The 27,475-nt window shown below is 24.9% G+C and overlaps 1 protein-coding gene across 14 annotated transcripts; it reads right to left on the reverse strand.

The window, feature by feature from the left end:
• Positions 1-1,707: 1,707 nt before the first annotated feature.
• Positions 1,708-27,362, reverse strand: LOC108004113 (ion transport peptide-like). Of its 14 annotated transcripts, none has more exons than XR_009829301.1 (5): positions 22,053-23,489; positions 8,020-8,540; positions 7,120-7,240; positions 6,608-6,759; positions 1,708-5,682 (listed from the first exon to the last, which is right to left on the reverse strand). XR_009829301.1 is itself a non-coding variant. In XM_017066792.3 (5 exons), the coding sequence occupies exons 2-4, from the start codon at positions 22,110-22,112 to the stop codon at positions 7,120-7,122; spliced, it is 702 nt and encodes a 233-aa protein (XP_016922281.1). In that variant the 5' UTR covers positions 22,113-22,143; positions 23,582-23,781; the 3' UTR covers positions 1,708-5,682. The 14 variants fall into 14 exon arrangements, 12 of the variants coding, with proteins under 12 accessions (XP_016922281.1, XP_028525670.1, XP_061929264.1 ...); XM_017066792.3 differs by lacking the exon at positions 6,608-6,759 and adding an exon at positions 23,582-23,781 and having other exon boundaries at positions 22,053-22,143; XM_028669869.2 differs by lacking the exon at positions 6,608-6,759 and adding an exon at positions 23,496-23,550 and having other exon boundaries at positions 22,053-22,143.
• Positions 27,363-27,475: the final 113 nt, after the last annotated feature.

The following is a 27,475-nucleotide window of genomic DNA, read 5'->3' on the forward strand; positions in this document are numbered from 1 at the left end:
TATAAGTTTTTTAGTAAAGCTAGTTTTTTAAATATAATAAAATATTTTTTTAATACTATTTATTATTTTTTTTATTTTTTTTTATTATTTTTTACTTGCTTTAATTATATATAGTTATCATACATTATGTTTGATGTTTTTTTTTTTTATCAAGAAGGTAAGTACATACAATATGTGTTTAAAATATTTCCCAAAATATTTTTAAAATATATTTATTCTATAACATTAATATTATAAATTTATTATAAATTTAATCTCGGCCGATATTAATTATCTAAATTATATGTTGATATTATATTTGATTTTTTGATACAAAATTTTTTAACAAAAGTAACATTTGTTAATTAATGACCAATAAAACAATAGGAAGAAAAATCAGACAATGATATATAAATATTATAGACACAAATATATAGATATATATATATATATATATATATATATATATATATATATAAAATGTGTAATATATTAAATTTATATATTATATTTTAATTATAAAAAAAATAAATATATAATTGATGAATATATATTTTTAACAATTTTTTTATTATTACAAATATAATTTTAATTTTAAGATTTCGTAGACAAAACGAATTATTATGAATTACTAAATTTTTTACACACATTGTGAGGATAAAACAGAATAAGATGTATTATCTATAGGATAAGATATAAAATCTATAGGATGTTAATATATTTGTGGGATATCATTGAAAAATATCTTTGATTTAAAAAATCAAAATAAATATAAAACTTGATATATAAAAATATATATAACTCAAGTTTATACATATATTATAAACACGTTATTGAAGGTTAAAGAATGCGGCTAATGTTATCTTCTTTATTATTAAATATGCTCAATTTTTTTCCAGCAAATTTTCGTAGAAGAAAAATATCTATTACATTATTTCTATTGTTACTATTACTAGATTGAGAACAAAATGCTATTTGGTTCTGACGAGCTTAATCATGTGATCATATACTTAAGATAAATATTTTTGTTTAATCTAGTAATGAATGAAGATAATATAGAATGTATATATAATAATAATACAACAAACATAATATGCAATGTATTCTTTCACGAAAATTCGCCAGAAAGGAATTAAGTCATATCTAATGATAGAAGAGATAATATATTGTCCACGTTCCATATAAATCTGATCATAAAAAATTTAAATTTGTGCTAGATGAAGTGAAAAAGAATGAATCATTCTGTTTTGTTGTTACACTTTCCTTCTTTGCTTTATTTAATACGAAAGATTTATTTAATACTTTTTTTTTATTGAATATAAGTTTATTTATTGCTCATTCAAATAACTTCATAATAAGATTTTAAAAATTCTATTAAAAACTTTAAAAATTTCTTTTATTAAAAAAGTTTAATAAAAATAAAAAATAATATAATTAAAATGAATTATGGTTTTGATTGAAAACAAATTTTTAAAATAAATCTTTACTTGAATTTTAATTTTTTAATTAAATTTGGAATTATATAAATCTTTACTTGAATTTTAACTTTTTAATTAAATTTGGAATTATATAAATTATATTTAAATTATAATATAAATTACATATAATATAATTATGTAATATAATATTAAGTAAAGAAATTATTAGAAAAATCATTTTTTTTTAGACAGATTTGATAACATAATTGTAATAGAGAAAGAGAAGGTAGAGAAGGAATTTATAAATATGTTCATTTTTGAATCATTTTTATTCGCGCCAAATAAAAATAGATTTAAATATTCATGTTAATTGTTTGCATATACGCACACGTTATATATGTATAGACACACACATCACTTAGGATACATAGAATATGTGTTGCAGTTTTTTATGCATATATATATCTTTATATGTATATTATATGCATATGAATGTGAAGTGCGTGTATAATGTACATATATATATGTACATGTACATATACTATATATATTATACATTATATATTATATATATTATATAAAATGTAATATATATATCGCTTATTCATTACAATAGTGATATAATACAAAATTTATTTTGTATTTTTTTAATTATTGTAGTTTTTAAAATATTAATATAAAAAAACTCTTTATCGCTTATAATTTTTATTCGTAAATTTTAATCTTTATAATAAATTTTCAAGTTTGAAATTTACAACTAATTTTTTAATATGATAATCTTATATTTTTATAAAAATTAAAAATTTTTTAAAATTCATAAAAATTGTAATTTTTGAATTATCATTGATGTAACAAATAAGCGATATAAGAAAGTTAAAGAAAAAAAGAAAAAAGAGAAAGAGAGAGAGCATACAAGAATTTAATGAAATCGAATAATATATGCATATTAAACCAATTTTTTTTCGTTTCTACCTACGCATTTGGTCAAATAGAGTCACTTTAATAGATATATGTGAAATATATATTGTAAAATAAAGAATTGATACACACACACACACACACACACACACATACGCGATGACGACGACGACGGCGACAACACAACACATATACACACAACAAATATAAAACAATAATATATATATTATTGTTTTATATTTGTTTTATATATATATATATATAATCAGAATCCTTTTTCTACTTTCTTCTTTTTCTTTCATTGAATATCAATTTTGTCAGATGTTAAATGTATGTACAATATATGTAAGTGATTTTAAAAAATAGTTATTACGAGGTAGAAACGAATACATGTCGGTAATGGACATTTTGAAACGGCATCGGAATGATTTCAATACTGATTTTGGAATGGTTCGTAATTCTCAACGCTCAGGAATGAGCATTAAGAAGATAAATAATATTCAATAATGTTAATGGAATTTCTATATGTCCATTTACAACTTTTGCTTGATAGTCAGAGATCATCTATCGAACTGTAAACTTATAAATTTCGATAATAGCTTTTCTTATAGATTTCGAAGAACATTGTTGCATAAGTTTTATGACCGCTTTACAATCGCTTTCGTCAAACTATAAAAAAGTGAACAAATAAATAAATATTATATGTTTACCATATGCATGATTCCGTTCATCATTCGATTCATGAATGATCAAGTATTCACATAATTTCCTTAACTAATTATATTCATCAATTCTCTTTCTTCGAACCAATTATCGAAAGAAAAATTGAAATTGTGATACTATCATAGCAATATATTATAATATAATAATTAAATAACAATAAGTATGCTATAATAACAATACAATATAATGTAAAATAATCTAATATAATATCTATATTAAAAAATATCAATAGAAATATAATAATTGTAGCAATAACAATAAGTTAATAGGAATAATAATATTAGTAATAATAATAATAATAGTAAGTGTAATAATAGTTGTAGTAATAGTAATAGTAATAAATATAGCAATAGCAATAGCAACAATAATCATTATTGAGAAAAATAGTAACAATCTTTATAATAATAATTGTTGCATAGTTTTATTGTTTTTGTTGTTATAATAATGACAATAATGACAATAGTATTATATGATATTAGTAGTAATGATAGTAATAATATAGAAAATAATGTAAAAAAGAATAGTTATGATGGCACAACATATGTAATTTTATTTGCAATTAGCAAGGATAGTAATAACAGCGATAGTAGAATTATTGGAGGTAGTATTATTGATGATTCAATAGCAGGAATAGCAGTAGCAACAGTAGTATTAATATAGCAACAGTATATAATAGTAGAAATACTGTAAATTATATTGGCATGGTAATACTAATTATAGTAACACTAATAATGATAATAATAATAATTACGATGATAATGATGATGATGATGATGATGATGATGATGACAATAATGAAATTGATGATGACGATGATGATGATGATAACAATAACAATAATAACAACAACAATAATAATAATGATAATAATGATGATAATGATGACGATATGACAATAATGATAATTATGATACTGATGATGATCATGATGATAATCGTGATGGTGATAATGATGATGATAATAATAATAGTAATGGTAATAATAATAGTAATAGTAATAGTAATAGCAATAGTAATAATAATAACAGTAATAATAATGATGATGATAATAATAATAAAAATAATAACAACAACAATGATAATGATAATGATGGTGATAATAATAATAATAATAACAATAATAATAGTAATAATAATAATAATAGTAATAGTAATAGTAATAATAATAGTGATGATGATGATAATGATGATAATGATGATGATGATGATGATGATGATAATTTGATCTATAATCTTTCATAATTGTGTTAAATTATGTTACATTTCAATCATGTAAAAATTTTGATAATCAATTGAAATCTATTTGAATTTTGAAATCTGTAACCAAATTATTTTCTTTTTCTGTGTATAAAAATAGTATATAAAATAAAATCAAGAATTTTAATTGAATTTTAATTGAAATTCTCATATAAAGAAATTATTTATCTAATTTAACTATTGCAATGATACGGTGCAATAAGTAACATATATAATTATAATTTTTTAAGAATTAAAATATCAATATAAAAGAAAATAAAAAATAATAATTGTTATAATAATAGATGACGATATTCAACGTAAATTATTTATGAATAATTGAGTAAAACGCAAATATCGCAAGAACGCAAATATTTTGTCGACTAGATTGGTATATGGGTTCATCAGCACGCAAACCTAGCTCATACCACTTCGTTTCCATTTGAATTTCAATACTCAATATATTAAGAAAAAGAGAGAGAAATAAAAAGGAAATGAATAAGACAATAATAAGAATGAATAATTCAATGAATAAGATATCAACGATCATATCAATTGGATTTATTTGTTTTTAATTATATTTTTACAATTATTTTATATTAGGAATAGAGATATTTATTTTATAATAAAAAAATCGCATTAAATTATTTTTAAAATTCATTTTTTTAAAGATTTAATTTTTTTTAAATATTATATCAATTATGTATATTTTTATTTCTCTCTCTCACTTTCGCTCTCGTTTTTATTTTCGCTCGCGTGCGTTTTTTCGTTCATTCCTTCTTTCTCTCTCTCTCTCTCTCTCTCTCTCTATATATATATATATATATATATATATATATATATATATATATATATATATATAGAGAGAGAGAGAGAGAGAGAGATATCTCCCTCCTTCTTCCTCTTTTATATTTTTTGTTGCTCTCTCTTTTTCTCTTTTTCTACTTCTTTTTTTTTCGGATGAATGTATGTGTATATTATTAGTTATTCTGGTAATATCATTTTTGTTGTTCTATATGACATATCATAGAAGAGAATGGAAAAGATTTGATTGCGTGCCTCAAATTCCCAATTTAAGAGTATTCCTTCGGACTTCATAAAAGAAGTACCATAAACGAATATTGTAATTTTTCACAATTCTGTGTAACAATGATTTTTTTATAGAAATTGTTTCTTATAATTTCTCGTTTCTCGTTGTTTCTTATAGTTTCTCGTTGGTCTTATTAAAATCATTCATCGTAGATGTCATAAAAATGGAAGCCTTCACGATGAAAGCGCTTCTGTGTTCTGTTCCTTTTACTTCTTGCGACCTAGGTACTCGACCATTTCGTAAAGTTTTTCCTTTTCATCTTCAAGCAGCAATGCTTGAATACAGCTTGCAAAATATTCCGTACCAAAGCAATCTTGCCTAAATTAAAAAAAATAAATGAAATTATAGAAATTAAATTTTTGTGAAATTATAGAAATTATTATAAAAAAAAGAAAGAAAGAAAAGAAAAAAAGAAATAACAAAAATAACAAAAAGAAAAATTTAAGATCCGTTTGTTTGGTTTTATTTAGTTTTGTTTTACGTTTTAATAAAGAATTTTGCCATCATTATTATTTTTGATAAATTTTATGATTTATATATATACATATATATACATACATATATATACATACATACATATATATATATTTATATATTTACATATTTATATATTTATATATTTATATATAAGTAAATACAAACGAATCCGTCAACACGAACAAATATTAAATAAATCGAAATATTCAAAAAAGTGCCATCCATTTATTGCACTTTCTGATGAAGCATAAAATAACAAAACATAATAAATACGATTCTATTGTAAAAAATTGCAATTGCAAGAAAATCAAAAAATATGTAACTGCTTCCGACAAGAAAACCTGTAAAAATATTTGAACGTTGCAAAAATATGTTTTATTATTCTCCATTTTGCTGTCTTATCCTTTGGCATCCTATACCGATCATGTTTTCTGAAAAATTATGTTAACACAAAAAATACATATTTTCAACGAGGCACGATAATGCGTGACAAAAATTTGAAAAAATGTTATTATGTTAACACAAAAAATGCAAAAACGATGTGTTATACATCATAAAAAGATAAAAAGTATAAAAATGAAAATATGCTATCGAATAAAAAGTTTGAAAAACTACTATTTCCAGTATGCATAGTATAATATGTTGTATATATTAAAATAATATATTTAACGAAATATATATTAAAATACGATCAAATACTATTATAATATATCGATCAAATACTAAACAATATTATTTTTTTGTTGCAAAATCTGCTGAAAATTACCTAAAGGAACATACAGCATGCGCGAATATCGCGTATCATCGTACATATCATATGCATCGTTGAGTTGTGGTTCGTAAATTCTTGAGATGACATCAAAGGTAAACCATATGCGTCGATCAGAAAATAACTAGCTCGATGGTAAATGCTGGTAACTATCGGCAACAAGAGTTTGTTAACGAGCAACGAAAATAAAAAAATTGTAACCAAAAAATAGAGAAAACTAAAGAATCGTAGAATAAAAAAAGAGAAAGAAAAAAGAGAAAGATTTAAAGTAAAAATTGAAAACTGTGTAAAATGTATAAAAAGATATTTACTAAAGTTTAAATGGGATGAAAAATTTTTTAATAAAAAAGATAAAACAAAAAGAAATAATAGAGTGATTAAAATTAAGAGGACTGATCGAAAATAAAGGGGAAAGGGAGAAGCAAATGCATTTGGTGTATAATACATGTATAAAGCCGTAAAATGAAAATGCGCGGATAAGAAATCATAAACATAAAATAAAAAGCTACCTAAACCCCGGGTTCCGCTCCATGAAGTTGCTTGATCCATGTTTGGATCTTTTCTACTTCGTCTTGTAATAACAATACGTCTAAGCATCCTTTGAAGTAGTCTGATGTAAAGCAGTTTTTCCTGGAAAAGATTTCAAAATATAACACTAAATATAATCCGATGAATTCGCGATGTATCTTGCGTCCTAGATCTGAAAGTATAGCGAAATATTTATCATTTGTTCTCACAAATGTGAAACAAAGATTTTGAGACAACCTTCGACATAAATTATATATTTTGTAATTGAAACAAGTAACAAGTTGAATTTGATACATTGTAAAAATATCACATTTAATATACATTTAGAATAACATCTATAAATATATTCCAATATTTATTCTTTCTCTGTCTTTGCATATTTATCAGCAATCTATTTATTCCAATATTTTACTTGAATTTGTGATATATGATTATTGACAAAAAATCGTTATATATGTGCTACTATCAAAATTTTGAAAGTTCAATATTTTGAATTTGGAATATTTAACAATGAAAGATGAAAGAAAATTTTTAATAAATTATCACGTTATTAATGTTTTCGCATGAAAAATATATTGTAATATTCCGAAATATTAAATATAATAAATATATATGTATCAAAATAAAAAAGGATATCTGCCAGTTTGCTGAATATTCGAGACGATATATTATATGTTCAAAACAATGTGCATATTATTTAATAATGATAATAAATATAATATAATAAAATAAAATATAATAAAATTTTATCCATTAACTATTTTTGTCGATGGTTATCTGAATCTACTTAAAAGTTAAGAATTTATTATAATAAATACATTAAATAAATATATGTATATATATATTAGTATAATAATATAAGTCTTTTAATAAATAATTACCTGCATAATTGATGCAATTGAGGTTCTCGAAACAGATTATAACAATCCTCGCAGATTCGATCCAGCCGGGCAAAGATACTTTTATCATATATACCCTTACATTGAATATCAATAAAGGATCTTTTACCCAAAGGATGTCCATTTAAAATGCCAGCGTCCGTTAAACCAATGCACGATGAAACAAGTAAAAGCGTCACAGACCAAGCTAATACAGAGACGAGTCTTGGACAGGGTATTGACATGATTGACAATTCGCTTGGTAACGAGGGTAACCTCGAATACGATGTTTGTTGTACACTCCAAGAATACGACGATAAATTGGATGTCGACCACGTTGCAGATGATGGTAAAAAGATGGATGAGGATGACAACGGTGATGACAACGTTGAAGTTGATGTAGATGTTGTCACAGACGATATTGATGTAGTTGCGGGTAGGATGGATGATCGAGACATCGAGAGTGGTAATGATAATAAAGATGACGATAACGAAGATCGAATCCTCTGTTGTCGATGCATAGTCTGGAAAAAAATAAATAAATAGATTTGAGAAGATATTATAAAATAATTTAAAAAATTTTTTAATAAATCAATAAATTATAAAATAATTTATAAAAGAAAATAACAATGAAAATATACGAGTATCATTTTCAATTTAGATTGAAATTTAGTCAGAATTTATTTTACTAAAAAATCGCTGATTATTTAATTCTGCATGTCAATAATATATAGTATACATAGTATATATATATATATATATATTATATATATGCTTCTTGTGCTTTGTAATGTAAAATAAAATTATGCATAAAACTGTAATAAAGAAAAGGAAATGTAGCGAATATCGAGAGACGAAAAAATTGTATTTGAAGAATAAAAGAGAAAGGAGTAAAAAAAGAGAGAAGGAAAGAGAAAAAAAGAAAAAAGAAGTCGTATAAGCGATTAACAGAGAGAAACCCGAATCATAATGCGATGTATTAAATTCATCGATTATTCAAAATGTCTATGTATTAATGATTGATTCGCTGATTTTCTTAAGATAGTATTCATACTTAAATGTTTTAATATTTATATTTTATTCGATAATAATAATCGTTTTCTGTCACAATTTTACCGCGGAAACAAACAATTGCGACTTTAATAATAATGACAACGATTGTTGACAACGACGATGATAACGATGAAAACGACGATCGATCTTGTTCAAGCAAAGAGTATCTCGAGAGCAGCTTGACGAACTCGAACTCGGTTCGTGAGGTAAAAGTAAAGATGTAAAGCACTCCTAACCAGTCCTGCGGCAATCGTTGTGAATGGACCACACGCAGATAGGCCCCACCTGTAAACGTTCTGAACCGACAACTTCATTAAGCGGAGCTGAAGCGCAGAGCGGCACAGCACGGCACGGTACTGCATAGCAATATGTGAGACAAGGGAGTTCTTCTTCTTATGCGGGGCAATGTGAGATTCTCGAACACACGGCAGTTTCTCGTTTGTCCCTTTGCCTTCGTCTTATTGGCGGCACCTGTACACGCTGAAGAGAACGTTTCGCTCAGTTCTCTTTTTTTGGAACATAATCACTGCTCCCGGGTGGGATTTTATTTTTAGCCACGACCGATTCTCGGAACTCTCAAACCGCTCCACTCTATATCGGTCCCCCACCTGGTAATTGTCTGCAGTCTGATAATTTGCCTCTGAAATCGCATGATTTCAATCGTTAAATATCGTTTCACGGATTTTCAAATCAAGTACGATCATCGATCATTGATCGTCATTCCGATTTTACCGATTCTCGCGTCAATTATTAAATATCATTGACGATTGATTTTCAACAGAATAATTTTTTTATTTTCTTTACATCATTATCAATATAAATTATTTTAAAAACATTAACTCTTTCATTTTTTCATATTATTCATATTATATATATATATATTGTAAAATATCTATTATAAGATATTATATATTCTATAAGATAATATTGAAAATAGTATTATATATATTTATATGAATTTAATTATATAGTCATACAAGTATAACTTAAGTGAATTTAATAAATTATATTATTAAAATAATTCTAATTTTATATAAAACATTGTGAATATGTAATTTTGTGAATATATATATATATATGGATAATTATAATGATTATATATAGATTAATTTTTTTATTAATAGAATATCATTTCGAGGGAACAAGATCAATCCTTAAAGTTTGATATTATTTTTGTTTTTTCAATATAATTTCGTAATGATATGAAATAGAATACGCTTTGTTATTTCGATATAAAAAATGAAATATTTAAAAAAATATTTTCATTTGCATTTGAATACGAAACATGAAAAAAATGTTAAAAATTTTAGGATTGATTTTAAGAATTTAAGAGGATTTTTGATCGAAGAATAAATTGTTTTACATATAATATACCAGTATGCTCTATACATGCTATATACATATATATTGATTTAATTTTTAAATCAAATTTTTAAAATACGTAAACTTTTTTGTAAAATAACATAAATATTTTTATAAGTTTATATATATTATATATATAAGTTATATATATTATAATCAATATTTGTGATTATCTAACAATAATTAGAGAATTAGAGAAGAAAATAGAAAATGAAAAAATATATAGGAAATAAAGATTTTAAAATAAAAAACTAAATATCAAGATTGAAAAGTAAAAAATAAATAGCGAGACAGGTGAAATAAGAAGGGTGAAGAGCAGATAGTGGAGAGTAGAGTGGAGAGCAGAGAACGAAGTGAGTGTACGTAAACGAAGAAAAAGTCAATGGAGACCGGTTACTCGACAGGTGAGGTCTTTCCTCGGCTGAGCCATGCACAGGTGTGCAATCTGTAAATCCCCCTTAGCAAAAAACTATATACTCTTCGGCACCGCTTCATGGCTCTGTCGCATGCTGTTACTCGAGTCACTAGTTATACGTTCGTACACACGTTCAATGCTTGCACGCGACCAAATGCGATTCTTTCATCGTCACGCACGTTTAACATTTTCATTTGAATCGTATGATCAAAATATAAATTATTCTTACACGTACATTTCTTCTTATGCTACGATGTTTATTCGAAATTTTGAAAATTTTTTTCAAATCGAAATTGGCTGGCAAAAGCGAAAGATGAACAAAAATAATCGTAGATTTTATTTTCGAAACAAACGAAATAAAATTAATTTTCAGCTAATTTTTTCTAAAAATCAAAATTGAAAAAGAAAATATTTGAATATGTATTTATATTATTCGAATGATAAAATGATAAATATATATATTTAATAATGAAGAAAATGTAAAATTTAGTAAACAAAAAAAAAAAAAAAAAGAAATAGAAATATGAAAGGAAGGAAAAAAAATAATAACAACACAAGTTGAATTGAATCGTCGCATCGTATTCAATTCAGTTGGATCGAATCCAAGCAAGTCAAATCCAGTCGATGAGATAGGAGGAAGGAGCCACGAGGAGAAACAGTCTACATATATCGTTAAGTAGATACATCGTGAGTTCTCCTCACCAGGTGGTCCTCTTCCCGTGCCGGATGACTCAATCGTGAGATGGAGTTGCTCGACCAGCTTACGAAGAGACTCGCTAAGACCGCATGTATTTCACGACTTGATTTCAGTTTATATGTCTGTGTATCTGTTTGTCTTCTACTAAATTTATATATTTGTGTACTTCGATTTTCTTGCTAATTTTTTTTATGTGCTAACATATACAATATTTCTATAATAGAATTGTGATATATAAGTATTATTCAACATCAAATATATAAACCTTTCGAATAAAACATCTTTTTTTATAGTGTATATACGGATAAAGAGCAAAAATTATAAACTGTTTATAAAAATGCGAAATAAAAAAAAAAAAATATAAAATAAAAGAAGAATAAGAACGATTATTTGAATAATGAATGCAAAAATTCAAAGGAAAGGATAAGAAAAAATAAGAAATAAAAAAAACAGAAAAACAAAATAAATAATTCATATTAATTAATTATATCAAAGTAAAATGAAATTGACAAAATTTGCTAATAAGATTATCAATGATTTTTATATGTACTTATATGAATTTGTATAGAATATTATAATACATTTTTTTTTCAATATTTCTTTTATATAATATTCCTTCATTTCCATTTTTTTTATATTTATTTTTCTATATTTTCTTCTTTTTGCATTTTTTTCATAATTTGCTTTTTGCTATTTTTTCAAAAATATAAAGAAAATTCATTTAAGTTAAATTATTTCATTAAAATCTAATTAATAATTAAATTTATGTCGCTAAGATATTGAGTTTTCAAAAAATGAAATAAACATAATGATACCAATAAAAATTTCGATCATGGATAACGATTGAAAAAAATTAATTTATTTATTTGTAAATATTTAATAGTTCTGTAGAGAAAATTGCAGATATGTAATATGTAATTGCAATATGTAATTGCAATTGCATAAATATGGTAAATAGTGCGAAAGAAATAAAAAAAAAGCAAAAAATAATAAAAATTGAATCTATTGTTCAACCAGTTCGAGAACTTTCTGATAAAGTTAAACGCACGCGTAGTTAGAGGTAATACTTTGAAAGTACCGCGAAAGTGCTGGTTATCTGGTCACGATTGAAGATCAAAGTGGTGGGATAGGCACAGAAGAGACAGAGAAGAAAAGGAAAGATAGAGATTGTGAGCGGAACGGGGAGAAGGACGCAGAGAAGCCGAAGAACTCAAGGAGAAGGAGAGTTAGGCGGGTTGAATGGTCGACGGAGGATCGAGGCGTCCGGCGTCCTCGATCTCGAGATCTTGGAGCAAAACTAACGATCTCCCGCTCGCTTGCAAGATCAACACGACGATAATTTAATACACGAGATCACCACCCAGGTGTGCTCTGACGTGTACAGATGCTGTTTATAACTTCGACGAGAAGGAAAAGGCTGAGTCGACAAAAGTAATGTGTACATGCAATTCTAGATGCGAATATTGACTCTTCCCCTTTCTCTCTCTCTCTCTTTTTCTCTCTTTCTCTTTCTATTTATTTTTTTATCTACTTATTTAATTATTCATCTATTTTGTCGTATCATAATGTTTTTATCATTTCTCTTTTTTCTTTTTGCATTTATATTTTTACTTTTTATTTTCTTCTCTCTAATATATATATATATTAATTATTTATAATTATATATATAATATAATATATATATATTAATTATTTATAATTATATATATTATATTATATATATATATATTATATATTAATTATTTAATATATATATATTTTTAAGAGATCTTTCTTAATACATAATTTGTTCATGAATAATGTATGTCAAAAGTCATTAATGTTTCTTATGAATAAGATGCGACATAGAATATGAATTTTAGTGGTTATATTTTCATTTTAATATTTCATTGAAAAATCAATATTATCTATAGCTATGAAATATATATATATATATATATATATATATATATATATATATATATATATATGAGATATAAGGAACATAGAATATAAAAAAAGAATATATTTTTGACATCATAGATTTTTATAGAAAGAATTCGATATATCAAATGAAATCGATAATCGAAAAATGAATGGACAATCAAAATGAAAAAAACATACATATATTACATGATTCGTCGATTGTGGAAGAAAGAACACATAAATAGAAAAGCTAATGACGTCAATCGTTTGTATTAATTACATAAGAACAATCCTTATTAATTCATGCCCAGGCCGAATGACGATTTAATGTTATATATATAATAATAAATAATTGCGATAAAATCATTAAATTTCATTAAAGTTCATTAAAATTTCATAAAATCAAAAGTTCATTTATGAAGGAAATATTTCTTATTCTTTTTTTATTTATTTCTATTTATTTATATTTCTATTTTTTTCTGATTACATTCTTTTTTTGATATTTTTGTTTATCTTTTCTATATGTTTTTTCTATTATGTTTTCATTTTGTCCTCTCTTATTTATTAATAATCCAATTATTCGAATTAAATTACATAATCTAATATTGCATTATCTAATTTGATCGCATGATCATATATATTTAAGCATTATGATCTTACATAAAGCGTTCATATTATCCATATATACGCATGTATACATACATACGTGTATAGTGTATATTAATGACATGAGTGAATAAGAGTAAATAGCAATTATTGACTTTGAGTCATTTATAATAATAGAATTTCTACGAAAAAAATGAGGATGATTAAATCATGTATATATTATAGTGTCCCAGTTTTTGAAATTCTTAATTCTTATTAAAAATAATTGAGTTCTAAATATTGTTTTTTACGGATTATGTTCGTTTTGTTATTCAATTAAAATTACATAAATGAGACATGATTCAGAGATACAAATTTTTCCATACACTTTTTCCATCATGAATTGTAGTGTAAAACATTTCAAAGAATCAGATCAAAGTTTAAATCAACAATTATACTAAAAAATGATTAATGGAGTTTATTTTCATGAAATTCGTGGAATAAATAAGTTCTTTCGTGACTAGTTCAAAGCAATGCAAAGCAAAGCAAGACAAAACATGGCAAGGTAAAATAAAACAAGGCAAGACAAGACAAGACATGGCAAAGCAAGGCAAGGCAAGCACAGCTGCGTCCGTATGCAACTTCGCATGCAATGCGCGTAGTCGACGCGCGGGTATTTGCGAAGGAATGTTCAACAGGTGTGTCGCTCGGATTGAGCTTTATGCGCGTACACGCCTTTCCTTTCGCCCTTCCTTCTTTCTTCTTTCTATTCTATTTCTATTTTTCTATATGTTAAACTTTGCGCGCCAGCGTGTCGTAACGAATACTTAAATAGGCCGACCACATTTACCGTAATATAATTAATAATAAAAATATATAAAAATCAATAAAAAGATATAATTAAGATCTTTTCATCTCTTTTTTTAATTAAATTCCACATTGAATTTTATTCAATATCCATATTATATTTTTCTACTTCTATTTTTCTATTCGAAATTACTATTGATCTATTTTAAACTATTATATATATTTATGTAATAGTAAGAAAAAAAAGATTGTCGAAAAATATAATATATTTTTCAATCAATAAATATATTTACATTATTAATTAATTTATATTTAATTAAGTAATTAAATAATTTAATGTAATAATATCATATTCTAATCAAAATTGAATATCCAAGATATTTATTTCTTACTGAGTTAAGATGGTGAGAAAGTATATGAATACACACAGTCGATGACAGAGAAGTTACTGTTTCTTCAGACCTTGTGGCCGTTAGTGGTTTACATGTTTTTTTGTTTTAGTATGCTTGAAATCATTTTTCAATTCGTGGCTAAGTGATGGCTAAGGAGAAGTTGCGAGGAGAAAATTATACACGATTTATTTACACGATCTGGCCAGGCTTAGCCTGTTACATTTCATAAGTATAAAATATATATATATATATATATATATATATATATATATATATAGGTATATATAATATATATAATATATATATATAGGACAAAGCTCGCTTTGTGGTGATTTCTACTGCTGTTCTGATTAACATATCAACTTTACTCTCTATTTGTATTCTATTTTTCTTGATGTTAAGTGTTCTAAGCGATCCATCGTTTATTACTACATCTATTCATTCATTTATATATATATATATACACCGTTGTTGCTATATAATGATGGTAATATTCATAGTGTCAGTAATGATGACAGTATAATAATAATAATAATAATAGAATATTATTATCGTTTTGTCGTCTATGCTTTATTATTGATAAATATAATTGTAATAATGCCAAAAAAAGAATACTGGTAATATAAATACAAAACAAAAATAATTAAATTTTTTATAAATGCAGAAATTGAATTAAAGGTAAACGCAGCGTATTAAGGCAATGATAATTTACGAGTATGCATATAAGTAGGAACAAGGACAGAAATAAAGGCAAAAGCAGAAACAAATATAGAAGGAAGAATAAGACAACAGCCGCAGTCTCTGCTGGCAGCAACGTTGCGATTGGACATTAACATCGAACTCTGTAGTGGGGCAAAGCGCGTTCCGGCAGACAGCTTGGCGTCCTATGGTTCGCATTACGACAAGCTGTAGCCTTTCTCTGTCTTTCGCTTCTCTCGTTTCGCTTCACCGCATCTTGTAACTACTTGCTACTCCATGTATTTTGTCGAATACTCGAATATATGCTATTCTTTTAGCCTTTCTTTCATTAATATCTCAATACATACTTAATTTATTTTTTCTTTTATTTTTTCTTTGACATAAAAATAATATTTGTGTCTGATTGTTTGATTGATAAACATTTATATATTTATAAAATGAAAACATATATGTATATGAAAAATTTATTAGAAAAAAATGATGTTTTCTATTATATTTATTTTTCTTTAATCAAAAATCATATCTTGGAATTCATATCTATGCGATTAATTACTGTAATTTGGCTTTTAATACAATCCATTATAAAACATATGTAATAATAGATAAATTTTATTTGCTATAGTAAAATTTAAAATATATATGTGACACAAATATATTATGAATTTATAAATATAATTTATAAATATTTTATGAATTTAGAAAAATTTATAATACGTATTAAAAAAATATCATAAATGAATTATTATTATATCATATATGAATTATAATTTGTCATTAATTTAGATAGATTTGTTGTTTTATTTCTTGATTAAATATTATTAAGATTTCAAAGATTAATCAATCATTTTTTTTTTATTATGTATAAATTAATAATTTTAAAAATTAAAGAAAAATATTGAAAGAATTAAGATTATATATATAAGTTACGTTTCTACCTGCTTGCCAGAAAACGCGCACGCTCGTTGAGCAAGTTTCTCGAGAGGCGTGTCGCTGCTAGCTACAGGTGGTTGTACTTCATTCCTCCTACTCTTTCCTGATGATTTCGTTCGTTGTTTCGATTTCTTTATCTTATGTCCATATCGTTACATAGTTTTCTTTTCTAATTCTATTCACATGTTATTTAGCATAAATAATTTTTTTTCATTTAGATATATTATATATATTATATAAATTACATTATATAGATATATAAAATATTAATTTTCATGTTTAATTATTTAATGTGTATTATTTTATTTTTCAATATATTTATAAATTTTGCTTTTTTTCTATCTTTTTCTTTTTGTTCATGTTATTACTAAATTTTTATTTCTTTTATATTTTAAATTAAAAAAATATATATTCTCTATTTTGGTCTCTTTTTCTTTCTTTTTTCTCTTTCTTTTTCTTTATTCTTTTATAATATATAATATTAATTTAATTGAAAAAAATATATAAATCTACTTAATATAAAGTTGTAAGTATATTAAATTGAATTGAATATATACTACAATTAATAATGTTTTCTTAATTGATATATTATTTGTATTTTTTTATATCAATATTCAAATTGATCTCATCATTTTTAAATTAATATAAAATTTAATAAAAAATCAATCAAAAGAAAGTATTGCTTTTTTTGTTTTTATTTTTTTCTATTTTTTTCTTTCATCAATTTAAATCTTATATGAAGATTTGAAATTATTAATTATTAATTATTAATGCATTTTTTAATAAAAAATTGTAAATGAGGAATATATTCAATCTTCCTATTTTTCATTTCTTCATATATTGGTCTTTCGAGTATGAGTCAACTCATGTTTGATGCTCACTCATTCGGCCCTGAGTGAAAGATTCTCTGAATGAACTCTAAAGATAGAGACCCTCTTATATCCTTTCATCCTCTATCTTCTTTTTATTTTTCCGTTCGTTCTTCGCATAAGTACTTTTTTCTTTCTTTTTCTTTCTATTTTTTTCTTTTTCTTTTCCGTTTCCTTTTTTTTTCTTTTCTTATTTTTTTCCTTTTACTATTGCTTTTTCTAATAATGCTTCAATCGAACACTCTTTTCTAATAATCTTTTTTTTTTCTATCTTTCTTGTTAATCTTTCTAGCAGTAGGAATTTAATTATAATAGGAATTTAATTAATTCATTAAACATATGGTTTCAATTTTTTAAATTAAAATTTTTATGTGCTTAATGTATGTACAAATATTTGAGAAATATTTTTAAGAAACATTTAAAATTTTGTTCCATTTTAAATTAATCGAAATAAAATAGATGAATAAGTGAAAATAGTAAAAAATGATTTATGGAATGAAAATAATAGTTTAGAGATTGATTATAAAATATATAATTAATTGAAAATGGATAATTAGGACGAATATTTTTTATAATATATGTATATTTATTTTTTATTGATTCTATATAATTAATCATATCTTTTTTTAGATAATAATAATTTAAAGAAAAATTCAAATTTTTTTATTTGATTTTATAATATATATATATATATATATATATATATATACATATGTATACGTATACGTATACGTACACATATAATTATTTGAAGTGAAAAATCAACAAGAATCGCGTTGCGTATCATTTTATTTATCAAATTGTAAAAATTTATATAAACGGATTAATAAAAAACGATAATCAAAGATAAATATTACAATTAAGGTTTTACATTGAAATCTGCAAAGCAAAAAATGAAATTTAAGTTGTTACATTTGTGTGCATACAAAAATAAGACTTACATTTAAAATATTTTTTCTCCTTTTTTTGCACTACTTCTATTTTTATTTTCTATATTCTTCGATGTATCAAAGTCTTCACAATACTTCTTTTAACTTTCTTTCTATGAATTTTTTTTTTTCTTTTTTCTTCCTTTGCACTCCCGTTTATTTTCCTTTCACAATTTACTTTTCAGGATATTATTTCACTTTTTATACGCACATCTTTCTCATGCTACTTTGTTTTATAATTTTATTTTTTTTTTCATTTAATAAATAACTATTTTTTTTCCATTTTCACTCTTTTCTTTCTTTTTCTTCTTTCTCTTCTTCTTTTGCTTCTTCTCTTTGTGTTTTCCCTCCCTCCCTCCCACCCTCCCGCCCAGTTTGCCTTCCACCCCCTATTTTTTCTCTCTTACTTTCTATCTCACCTCTCCTTTTTTCAATTCGCTTCAAACTCACTTTTGATCACTCTCTTCTTATAGAAAAACTATTATGAAAAACTCATTTGACAGTTTTACAAAAAAAAACATACCTAACTGATTCTTTTTTTTTTATCAATTTTATAAATATCAATAATAATTATCACTTCACTAAATATTTTGCATGTGCCTTTATAGTACACATGAACGATCTTTCGATCACTGTTATATTAAAAAATCTTATTTTTTCGTATTTTTGTCTATTATAAAACACTTCCTTTTTTGAGGCAATTCCTCAAACGTCGCGGAAGGAAACACGCGAGACAAGTACCACCGCGGAACTGTGGTATCGCGATCTCGAGAAAGGCGCGCGCGCGGCAGAATGCCCGCCTGCCTCCTCGACCACCCACCCCCTTACGCTCCAACACTGTCGAGTTCGTCGGGGCCGAACAACGCGAGATATATCGAAGGACAGCGCCGTTCTCCGACGCGATCCACCATGTACAGGTAGGCCGTACGTGACAATCCAGAGAACTGATCGGATTGGCCTTTAAACTATGGGCAAGATTTCCTTTTCGCATCTCTCTGTCTCCTCCTCTTCTCCTCTCTACACATAATTTATCTTTTTTCTCTTTTCTTCCTTTCTATACATTTATTTATTAATGTATCTGTTTGTCAACTTGTCTATTTACACATTTATCTATTTATCATCTGATTTTTTATTTCTTTCTTTTTCATAATACATCTAAAATATTCGTGTATTGCGCTTATTTTTTTTCCTTTTCCTCTTTTTGAATATGTATTTCTTTTTTTATTATTTTTAATTTGATTTTTTCTTTGATTTTACGTATTCTTTTATATAATTTATTTAAATATGCAAAATAATTAGAAAATTATTTCCATGCAATTTGATATGTTTTAAAAATATATATTCAAACATTTTTATTGTTAATTTAAAAAAATTTACTTTCGTATTTGTTTTTGAAATGATCGTATCTTTGATTATATAAAACTATTTCTTTTTTAATAATTATTGTTAACATCATTATTAATGTTTTTATTATCATTATTAACAATATTGTCATTATTATCATCAGCATTATACATTATCACAACTTATTATAACTAGGATCAATATTGACAATATTATTAATATCAGTCTATCAACATCATTATCATCATCATCATCATCATTATTATCACTACCAACAATATCAGTTCCATCTATGTTTCCATTACATCTATTTTCATCATTATTTCTTATATAATTATTATCTCTATCATTTTCTTTTATATATGTTTTTTTATTATTGGTTAATATTTTTCGATATATTATTTAAAGTTTTTTCTATTATTTAATATAATAGTATTTATTTTATTTATAATATTTAATATATATAGTTCATCTATGTAATTTTTTAAATATATTTTTTTTAAATAAATAATATTAATAAATAATAGAAATAAATAAATATGATTAGAAAAATAAAAAAACACACTTTCCTTTCAAATTTAGATTTAAATATAATAAAAATTTTACACAATGTTTCTATGTGATATAAATTTGATTTAATAAAAAGAAAAATATAATAATTCTAGAAATTTATATAATTTTCCATGTTGTTTTGTGATTATTGTCATTCCTATTTTTTCCTAATTTTGTTTCAAAAATTGTTGATTGTTACTTATTGATAAAAAACTACTTTAGAAATTGTCTCGTCATGATACACGTAAACTTACGTCACGGTTGCATCAACCGACGTGAACTCATTACGTCATTTCACCTTCTCCATTGAACAAATTATTTTTGTTCCGTTATTTTATATAAAAAATATTAATGTGAAATTTATATTAAATTTATATTATTAATTTTTTATCGGAGATAAAAACATATTTTTATATAGATAGAAAAGTAGAATAAATTACAGGAAGAAGTTAAATTACAAATTCTTTATGAAAAGCTTATTACAAATATTAAACTATTTTTAATATTTTTAAAAAGAAAAATTTTTAAAAATTTAATGATGTAAATTTAGATTATATAATGAAAAAAGATATTATTTTTAATAAATTTAATAAAGATATAGATATAACTTTTAGTTAGATATGATTTTTTTTAGAACATATAGAACGAGCCAAGAAATATTTATTGCATATAAAAATTCAAATTTTAAAAAATAAATATATAATATTTGTATATAGTAAATTATCGATGAATTAAAATAAAAATTTACAAAATTTTATTAAAGTTTCATAATTTTAAATTAAGAGAACAAAAAAAGAAATTTGATTTTTACACGCATTTATACTGTAAACATGAATTAATGACAAATTTGTGATAGAATTGTATCAGTGGATAGATATCTTTATTGATAATAAAACAGAATATTGATCCATTTTAGAGTTGAAGCAAAAAGTAGAATTAAGATTGATTAAAATAAAATATATATATATTCATATATATTGAACATTGTATATATAATGTGAAAAAAATTTATTAAATTAACTTTCCCTACATAATATTTGTTAAAGTAATTGTTTAAAAATACAGCATACTTTTTTACAAATATGAATTCTCAGACAGTTCTGAAAATATGTTTTAAAATTTTGATTAGAAAAATAGAATATATTATATTAAATATAAGAAAATAAGAATGTATCAAATAAAAAGAAATATAGAAGAAAATAATTTATAAAATAGAAAAAGATTTTGGAAATAATTTTTTTGAAATATACCAAAAGATATTAATCTATATAAGATTATCTTAAATTTTAATTTTTTAATTCTTTATAAAATATTTTATAAATTTTAATTCTTTATAAATCCAATATTATTTTTAACTGAATATTTTATTAAATTTTACATGCATTCCATTTATTTATGATGCATTTTTTTTATGAAAAGATACTTTTTCACAAATGATACTTTATGTAAGTCTCGTTTATAAAATAGTTTCTTCAAACATTCATTCTCGAAACTCACGTAGTGAATCGTTAAGTTGACACAGCTTCTCGTAGCGTGATGACGGTCGTTGTCCCCCATGGTGGATTATATGCGCTGGCAGCTTCATTTCCTTCGACGAACATTAAATTAAATCGAAATCAATTCTACTAGTTCGTTGAAAATTCAAGAAAACTTTATTATTAATTAGTAAAAATTTCCCTTAAATAAAAACACCAATAATAAAGCTATTTTATACATGAACAGTACGTAATCTTGCCTTGTTTCTTTTTGTTTTAATATCTTATACTTATTTTCTTATATTTATTTTTTTTTTCTTAATACTATTTCTCCATTTTTTTATCACTCTTAAATTTATATAATATTCTTTTCTATTACTTATTTTATTTATTTTCTTATAATTTTATCATTATTTTAGCGTTGTGTAGTATTGAACTTTATCACGATTGAGAACTAACCATGATGAGGAGGATTGATAGGTTTAATGTCTGTATCCGTACCAATCAGTGCGTACGCACTTTAACTAATTTTCTCACGCATTTAACTTCAACGTTGACTAATTTTCTGCTTATAATAATTAACGAATATGTTAAATAATTTATCAGATAATCTTGATATAGGATTAAATTCGTCAAGTACGTTTCTAGTATTACTATTATTTTCTCTTTCAATTTTTAATTTGATATCCTTTTCATCAATATGCACGTCTTTATTTTGTCATTTTCAATTATATAGTTTTTTAAATTTTTTTATTCTTTTTTTAATTCTTTTTTTAATTCTATTCTCTTTTTTCCTTCCATCGTTACCACCATCTCCGTCACCACTCGCGTTTTTACTTCCACCATTATCACCATTACCACCACCTCTTTCTTTTCCATCGCTACCTCCATTTCCACCTCCACTTCCATCAGTACTACCATCACCATTACCATCACTGTCGCCACTACCACTGAATAGTCACCTCCACTAACACTATTTCTATCTTCACCTCTTTCTACTTTATATTTTATTCCTTCTTTTCTTCTTCTTGTTTTTTCTTTTTCATCATGACTTTTTTTCGTCTTGACTTTTTTTTCTTTTCTTACCTTTGTTTTTCTTTTAAGTTGTTACAAATTCGGTAAAAAAGTTTAAATTTCCTTTCAAAATATCAATATATTCTTTTTTCGTATAAAAATTTTCTATTTTTTGTTTTTCGTTTAATAATTAATCATATGTTTAAATTACATTTAAAAATTAGCTTTATATTTAAAATTTGGCAAGGATAGAGTGATTTTGCTTTTTTCTTTGGCAAAATATGCGCAAAGAAACACAAGATCACATATCAAATATATGTTTTCTCGTTGAAAGTAAAAAGATAATAATTTAGATGAAAACGAACAAACATTAAAATGAATACAATAAGTTAATAATAAATCTTGCATAAATAAAACACCGTAAAGAGAGGGGAAAAATATAATAACATACGAAACGACACGCGGCACCAATTTGTCAGCTTCAGACCAAAGAGTAAAGTATCGATGATAGAGTAACCAATCACAGTGAATACTGACTCGGAATCGGACTGGTTGTATAGGGCAGTGAAGCACGCACACGCTTTGCCATCCTTTTCTGTTACGGTCGAGCCCCTCTGTAAGTACGACTGGCACTTAACGCGAATGGACGGTTAAAAGACCCTCCTGTACGAGTCAAGCGGCCACTCGAAACAACTACGATCAGCCTAGGTTCCTCTTACGCTCACCCGTTCATTGCTAACCCCCTCCGTTGATGCCTACTTCACTTCTCTTCCCCTTTCCTCTCTTTCGCTGTCTTTCAGTTGTGCTTCTGCACGCGCGTGCTCATGTTCTGTCACCGCGAATCATATCGAGTCATAACGAAATGGTTTACTTCATTTACTCATAGAAAATATCATTCGGTCCGGAAACAGAATTGATTTGAATTTTTCATTTTGATTTCATTCTTTAATGTCTTCTCGTTCTGCCTCGACGTTCTATTTCTAAACATAATCAAACATAAACTTTCGAAATAGAATGGATAGAACGAAACTTTTGTATGACTAGATAATGATACTCGATCGCGTACGATTATCTTATCATTTTATAATGAAAATCATAAAATAATAAAATCAAAGATTATTATCCTTCTTTCTTTACTTTCGTCACTTATCAAGTTTCTTATATGTTGGTTATTAATTTTTGAAATTCTAACTGAATAAATAATTAATATATCAAATAGCTATTTTTTGCTAAGCAATTCTTATTAATCATATTTAAACTCATTAGCAAGAAATTCTATGGAGAAAATTAAGGTTAGGGAAAGAGGAGAAAAACTGAATGTTGTTTTCTGACAAACAGATCACGATAGGACTATGAGCTATAAATAACTCGGCGACTTCTCTGAAAACGGAAAGTAGCTCGCCTTCGAGTTCCGTAGCAAATTCTCAGAATAGCTTTCTGGATCGGTGTTTGTCCGGTTGTTCGATCGCTTGGCTAGCCACTTGTATTCTTTATGTACACACATTCGCATTTAAGATGCGATTTTCAACTTTAGTTATATATACTTTATTTTTAAATCAAATATCAAAAGTTATCAAAGTTTTTATAATTTTTTTTTAGTTTAATATATTAATAAATCAAAATTTTTGAATAATTTGCGAATAATTTTCAAATATATAAATAAATAAATCATTTATTTTTAAGTAAGATATATCTTTTTTTATTTTAGCAATTGGATTAATTTTTGTTTTATTTTTTTTATAATTAATTTTTCTTCAACAATTCACGCTTTTCAAAATTATATGATTCCATTAACTATTTTATTCGATTATATTGACTATCGAAGAAGATATTAATGTTAGAGTAATCTAATAATAATACATATAAATATATATTATAAATTAATTTTTTAATATTTGCTAAACCGCCATCCGTTTTTATTAAATAAATAATAATATTAAATAAATAATATAAATGTTAACATATTTACAGATGTCTTTTCATATTTATAATCATTCATCAGCGAATTTTGAAAAAAAATTTTTTCTTTTTCTTTTCAACTATTCTCCGTATTTTCTTTTTTTAAATCTGTTTTCATCATTTACTATGATTTTAGTAATATCATCATAATACTATAATTTTGATTATCTTAGAAAATTTCATTTGAGAGAATTATTTATATTAACTTATATTTGTCATTATTGTCAGATAAAACTAAAATTATGAGAATTAATGAATAATATTTGTCGAATAATTAATAATTTATAAATGATATAAATAATAATATGAATTCAGGATATAACAAGAATAATTAGTGTATAAATATAAGAAACTAAAATGCAATTTAAACATTTATAATTCATTAAAAGCGTGCATCTTTTGTTGATATCTTTCATTAGTAAGATTTATGTATTCCTCTCGATTATGTTCAGATACAATTGATATAAATTATGATATAAAAGCGAACAATTAGAGAAAGCAAGAGGATGTCTTCTAGAAAATTCTTTTCTCAATATACGACATTTGATAAGACAGCTGGATAGTTATATGTACATATATGCTTATTTTGTTTCGATTATTTGTTTCTTAAACAATCACTTATTTCGTTGATAGTTTTATTGAAATGAAACATCATTTCAACAATTCAAGAATAAAATAGATTTATTATTAATATATAATATCCTCGTGGATTTTGATAATTTTTAAATATATATGATGAGATAAGATTTCAAACAATTTTTTCTTATATATATATATATGCATATATAATTATTAATCAATTTTAGTTTTCGGAATGTTTGCAAAAAATAATGTTACTATTATGTTAAATTTTGCCTATACGTATATATCTATGTGACAACATGTGCAATGTTATTTATTATATATTCAAAATATGAGTCTAAAACTTGACATCTATCATTATCATTTCGATCATTGTAATTTCAACCAACAATTATTTATCTTTTATTTTCGCATTTTACAGATTCTAAGAATATCTAATTCATAAATATTAAGTGATTTCCACGAAATACTTCAATATCTAATATAATATCTAAAAGTAATAGCAAGCATTTTTATAAATATTTCGAAAATTAAAATCGAAAATTATATGTATCTATAAGAAAAGATTGCTCAAAATTTTGTTCTTTAAAATATATTTAAATTATTAAAATCCATGAAAATATTAAATATATAACATCTATAGAATCATCAAAAACAATATAAGATATCTTTTATACAAAAGATAATCATTGAAAATTTTCTTTTTTAAATTTATTTTTTATCTTTAATTTAGAATAGAAACAATAAATATTGAAAAAAAAAGCATCAAATATTTTAAATCAATTTAATTTGATCCTCTATTTTAATTCAATGTAAGTAAACTTTATTGAACTCGATTCGATTCGATTCGACTTAACTCGATTCGATTCGACTCGGACTGTATTCTTTCTTGTCCTGTGGCGTTCGGTTCCTCCATTCCCTAGTCACGCGATACTCGAGACACTTAGACATACGACACTCGACACTCGACACTGAATACCGAGGACGAATCTAGACCTTAAAGATAATGACAACGTTACAATATAAAATTTTCTCCAAAACCGAAATTTTAGTGTCGATCGAGATAACAATAATTACAACAATGTATTTTCGTAATCGGTATCTCGAAAGACATACCTTGATATGGTCTTCGTTGAATGACAGCAACACCACAACGAGCGGAATCCTTCTGATCTGGGCGTCGCGACGTTCTGCGTCTAATATACACCTCTCGGCGGGTGTTCGGTGCGCGCGTCCTTCTCTTTCAGGGGGAGGACCCCTTTCTTCGCCACCCCTTCAAGTTACCCAGAGAATCGCTGCGTTATCGCTGCCCCCCGGTCTCTTAGCTTCAAGTTACTCCCTCGGCACCACCAGTTGTCCACCTAATTGCGAACAGGCAGAAATAGAGCCTGCAATCTTCTTCTTTGCAAATAACAAGTACCCTATGTCTTTCTATTCATCGAGAACTTTTTCTTCTTTCCATGTTTCCCTTCTTTTTTCCTCTCTTTCTTTTTTTTTATCATCATTTCATTCCATTACTTCCTTTTTATTATCTTTCATTATCTATCTAACTTTTTTTCGATTTTCTCTCTATTTTCATTTAGTTTATTTTCTTTTTTCCTTTTTTTCTTTCTTTTATTATTTTTATTATTTCAATATTTATATTTTCAAGATTGAAGATAGATGTGTGATGCAATGTTTCAAATTACATTTTGAGAATCGACGATAGCAAAAAAATATTGTAGGCGGCAGTGAAAGAATAAAGACAGTTGATCAACGATAATTTTAGGACGACACGTGGAATGACGAAGAAATTGCCTTAAGTACACGTGTCGTTGAATCTCGCTAAAACCGTGGGTGCCAAAGATGCAAAGAATAAGTTTTCAATCTTACAAAAAAAAAAAATAATAA

This window comes from Apis cerana, linkage group LG3, assembly GCF_029169275.1.
Source record: "Apis cerana isolate GH-2021 linkage group LG3, AcerK_1.0, whole genome shotgun sequence".
NCBI classification, from domain to species: Eukaryota; Metazoa; Arthropoda; class Insecta; order Hymenoptera; family Apidae; genus Apis; species Apis cerana.

Coding starts and splice junctions, on each gene's coding strand:
- LOC108004113 (XM_017066792.3), bottom strand. CDS start 22,112: ATGGGGGACAACGACCGTCATCACGCTACGAGAAGCTGTGTCAACTTA. Junction 8,541..22,052: donor TCAACTTAACGATTCACTAC/GTGAGTTTCGAG, acceptor ATTTTTTTCCAG/ACTATGCATCGACAACAGAG. Junction 7,241..8,019: donor CAATTGCATCAATTATGCAG/GTAATTATTTAT, acceptor AATCTTTTCCAG/GAAAAACTGCTTTACATCAG.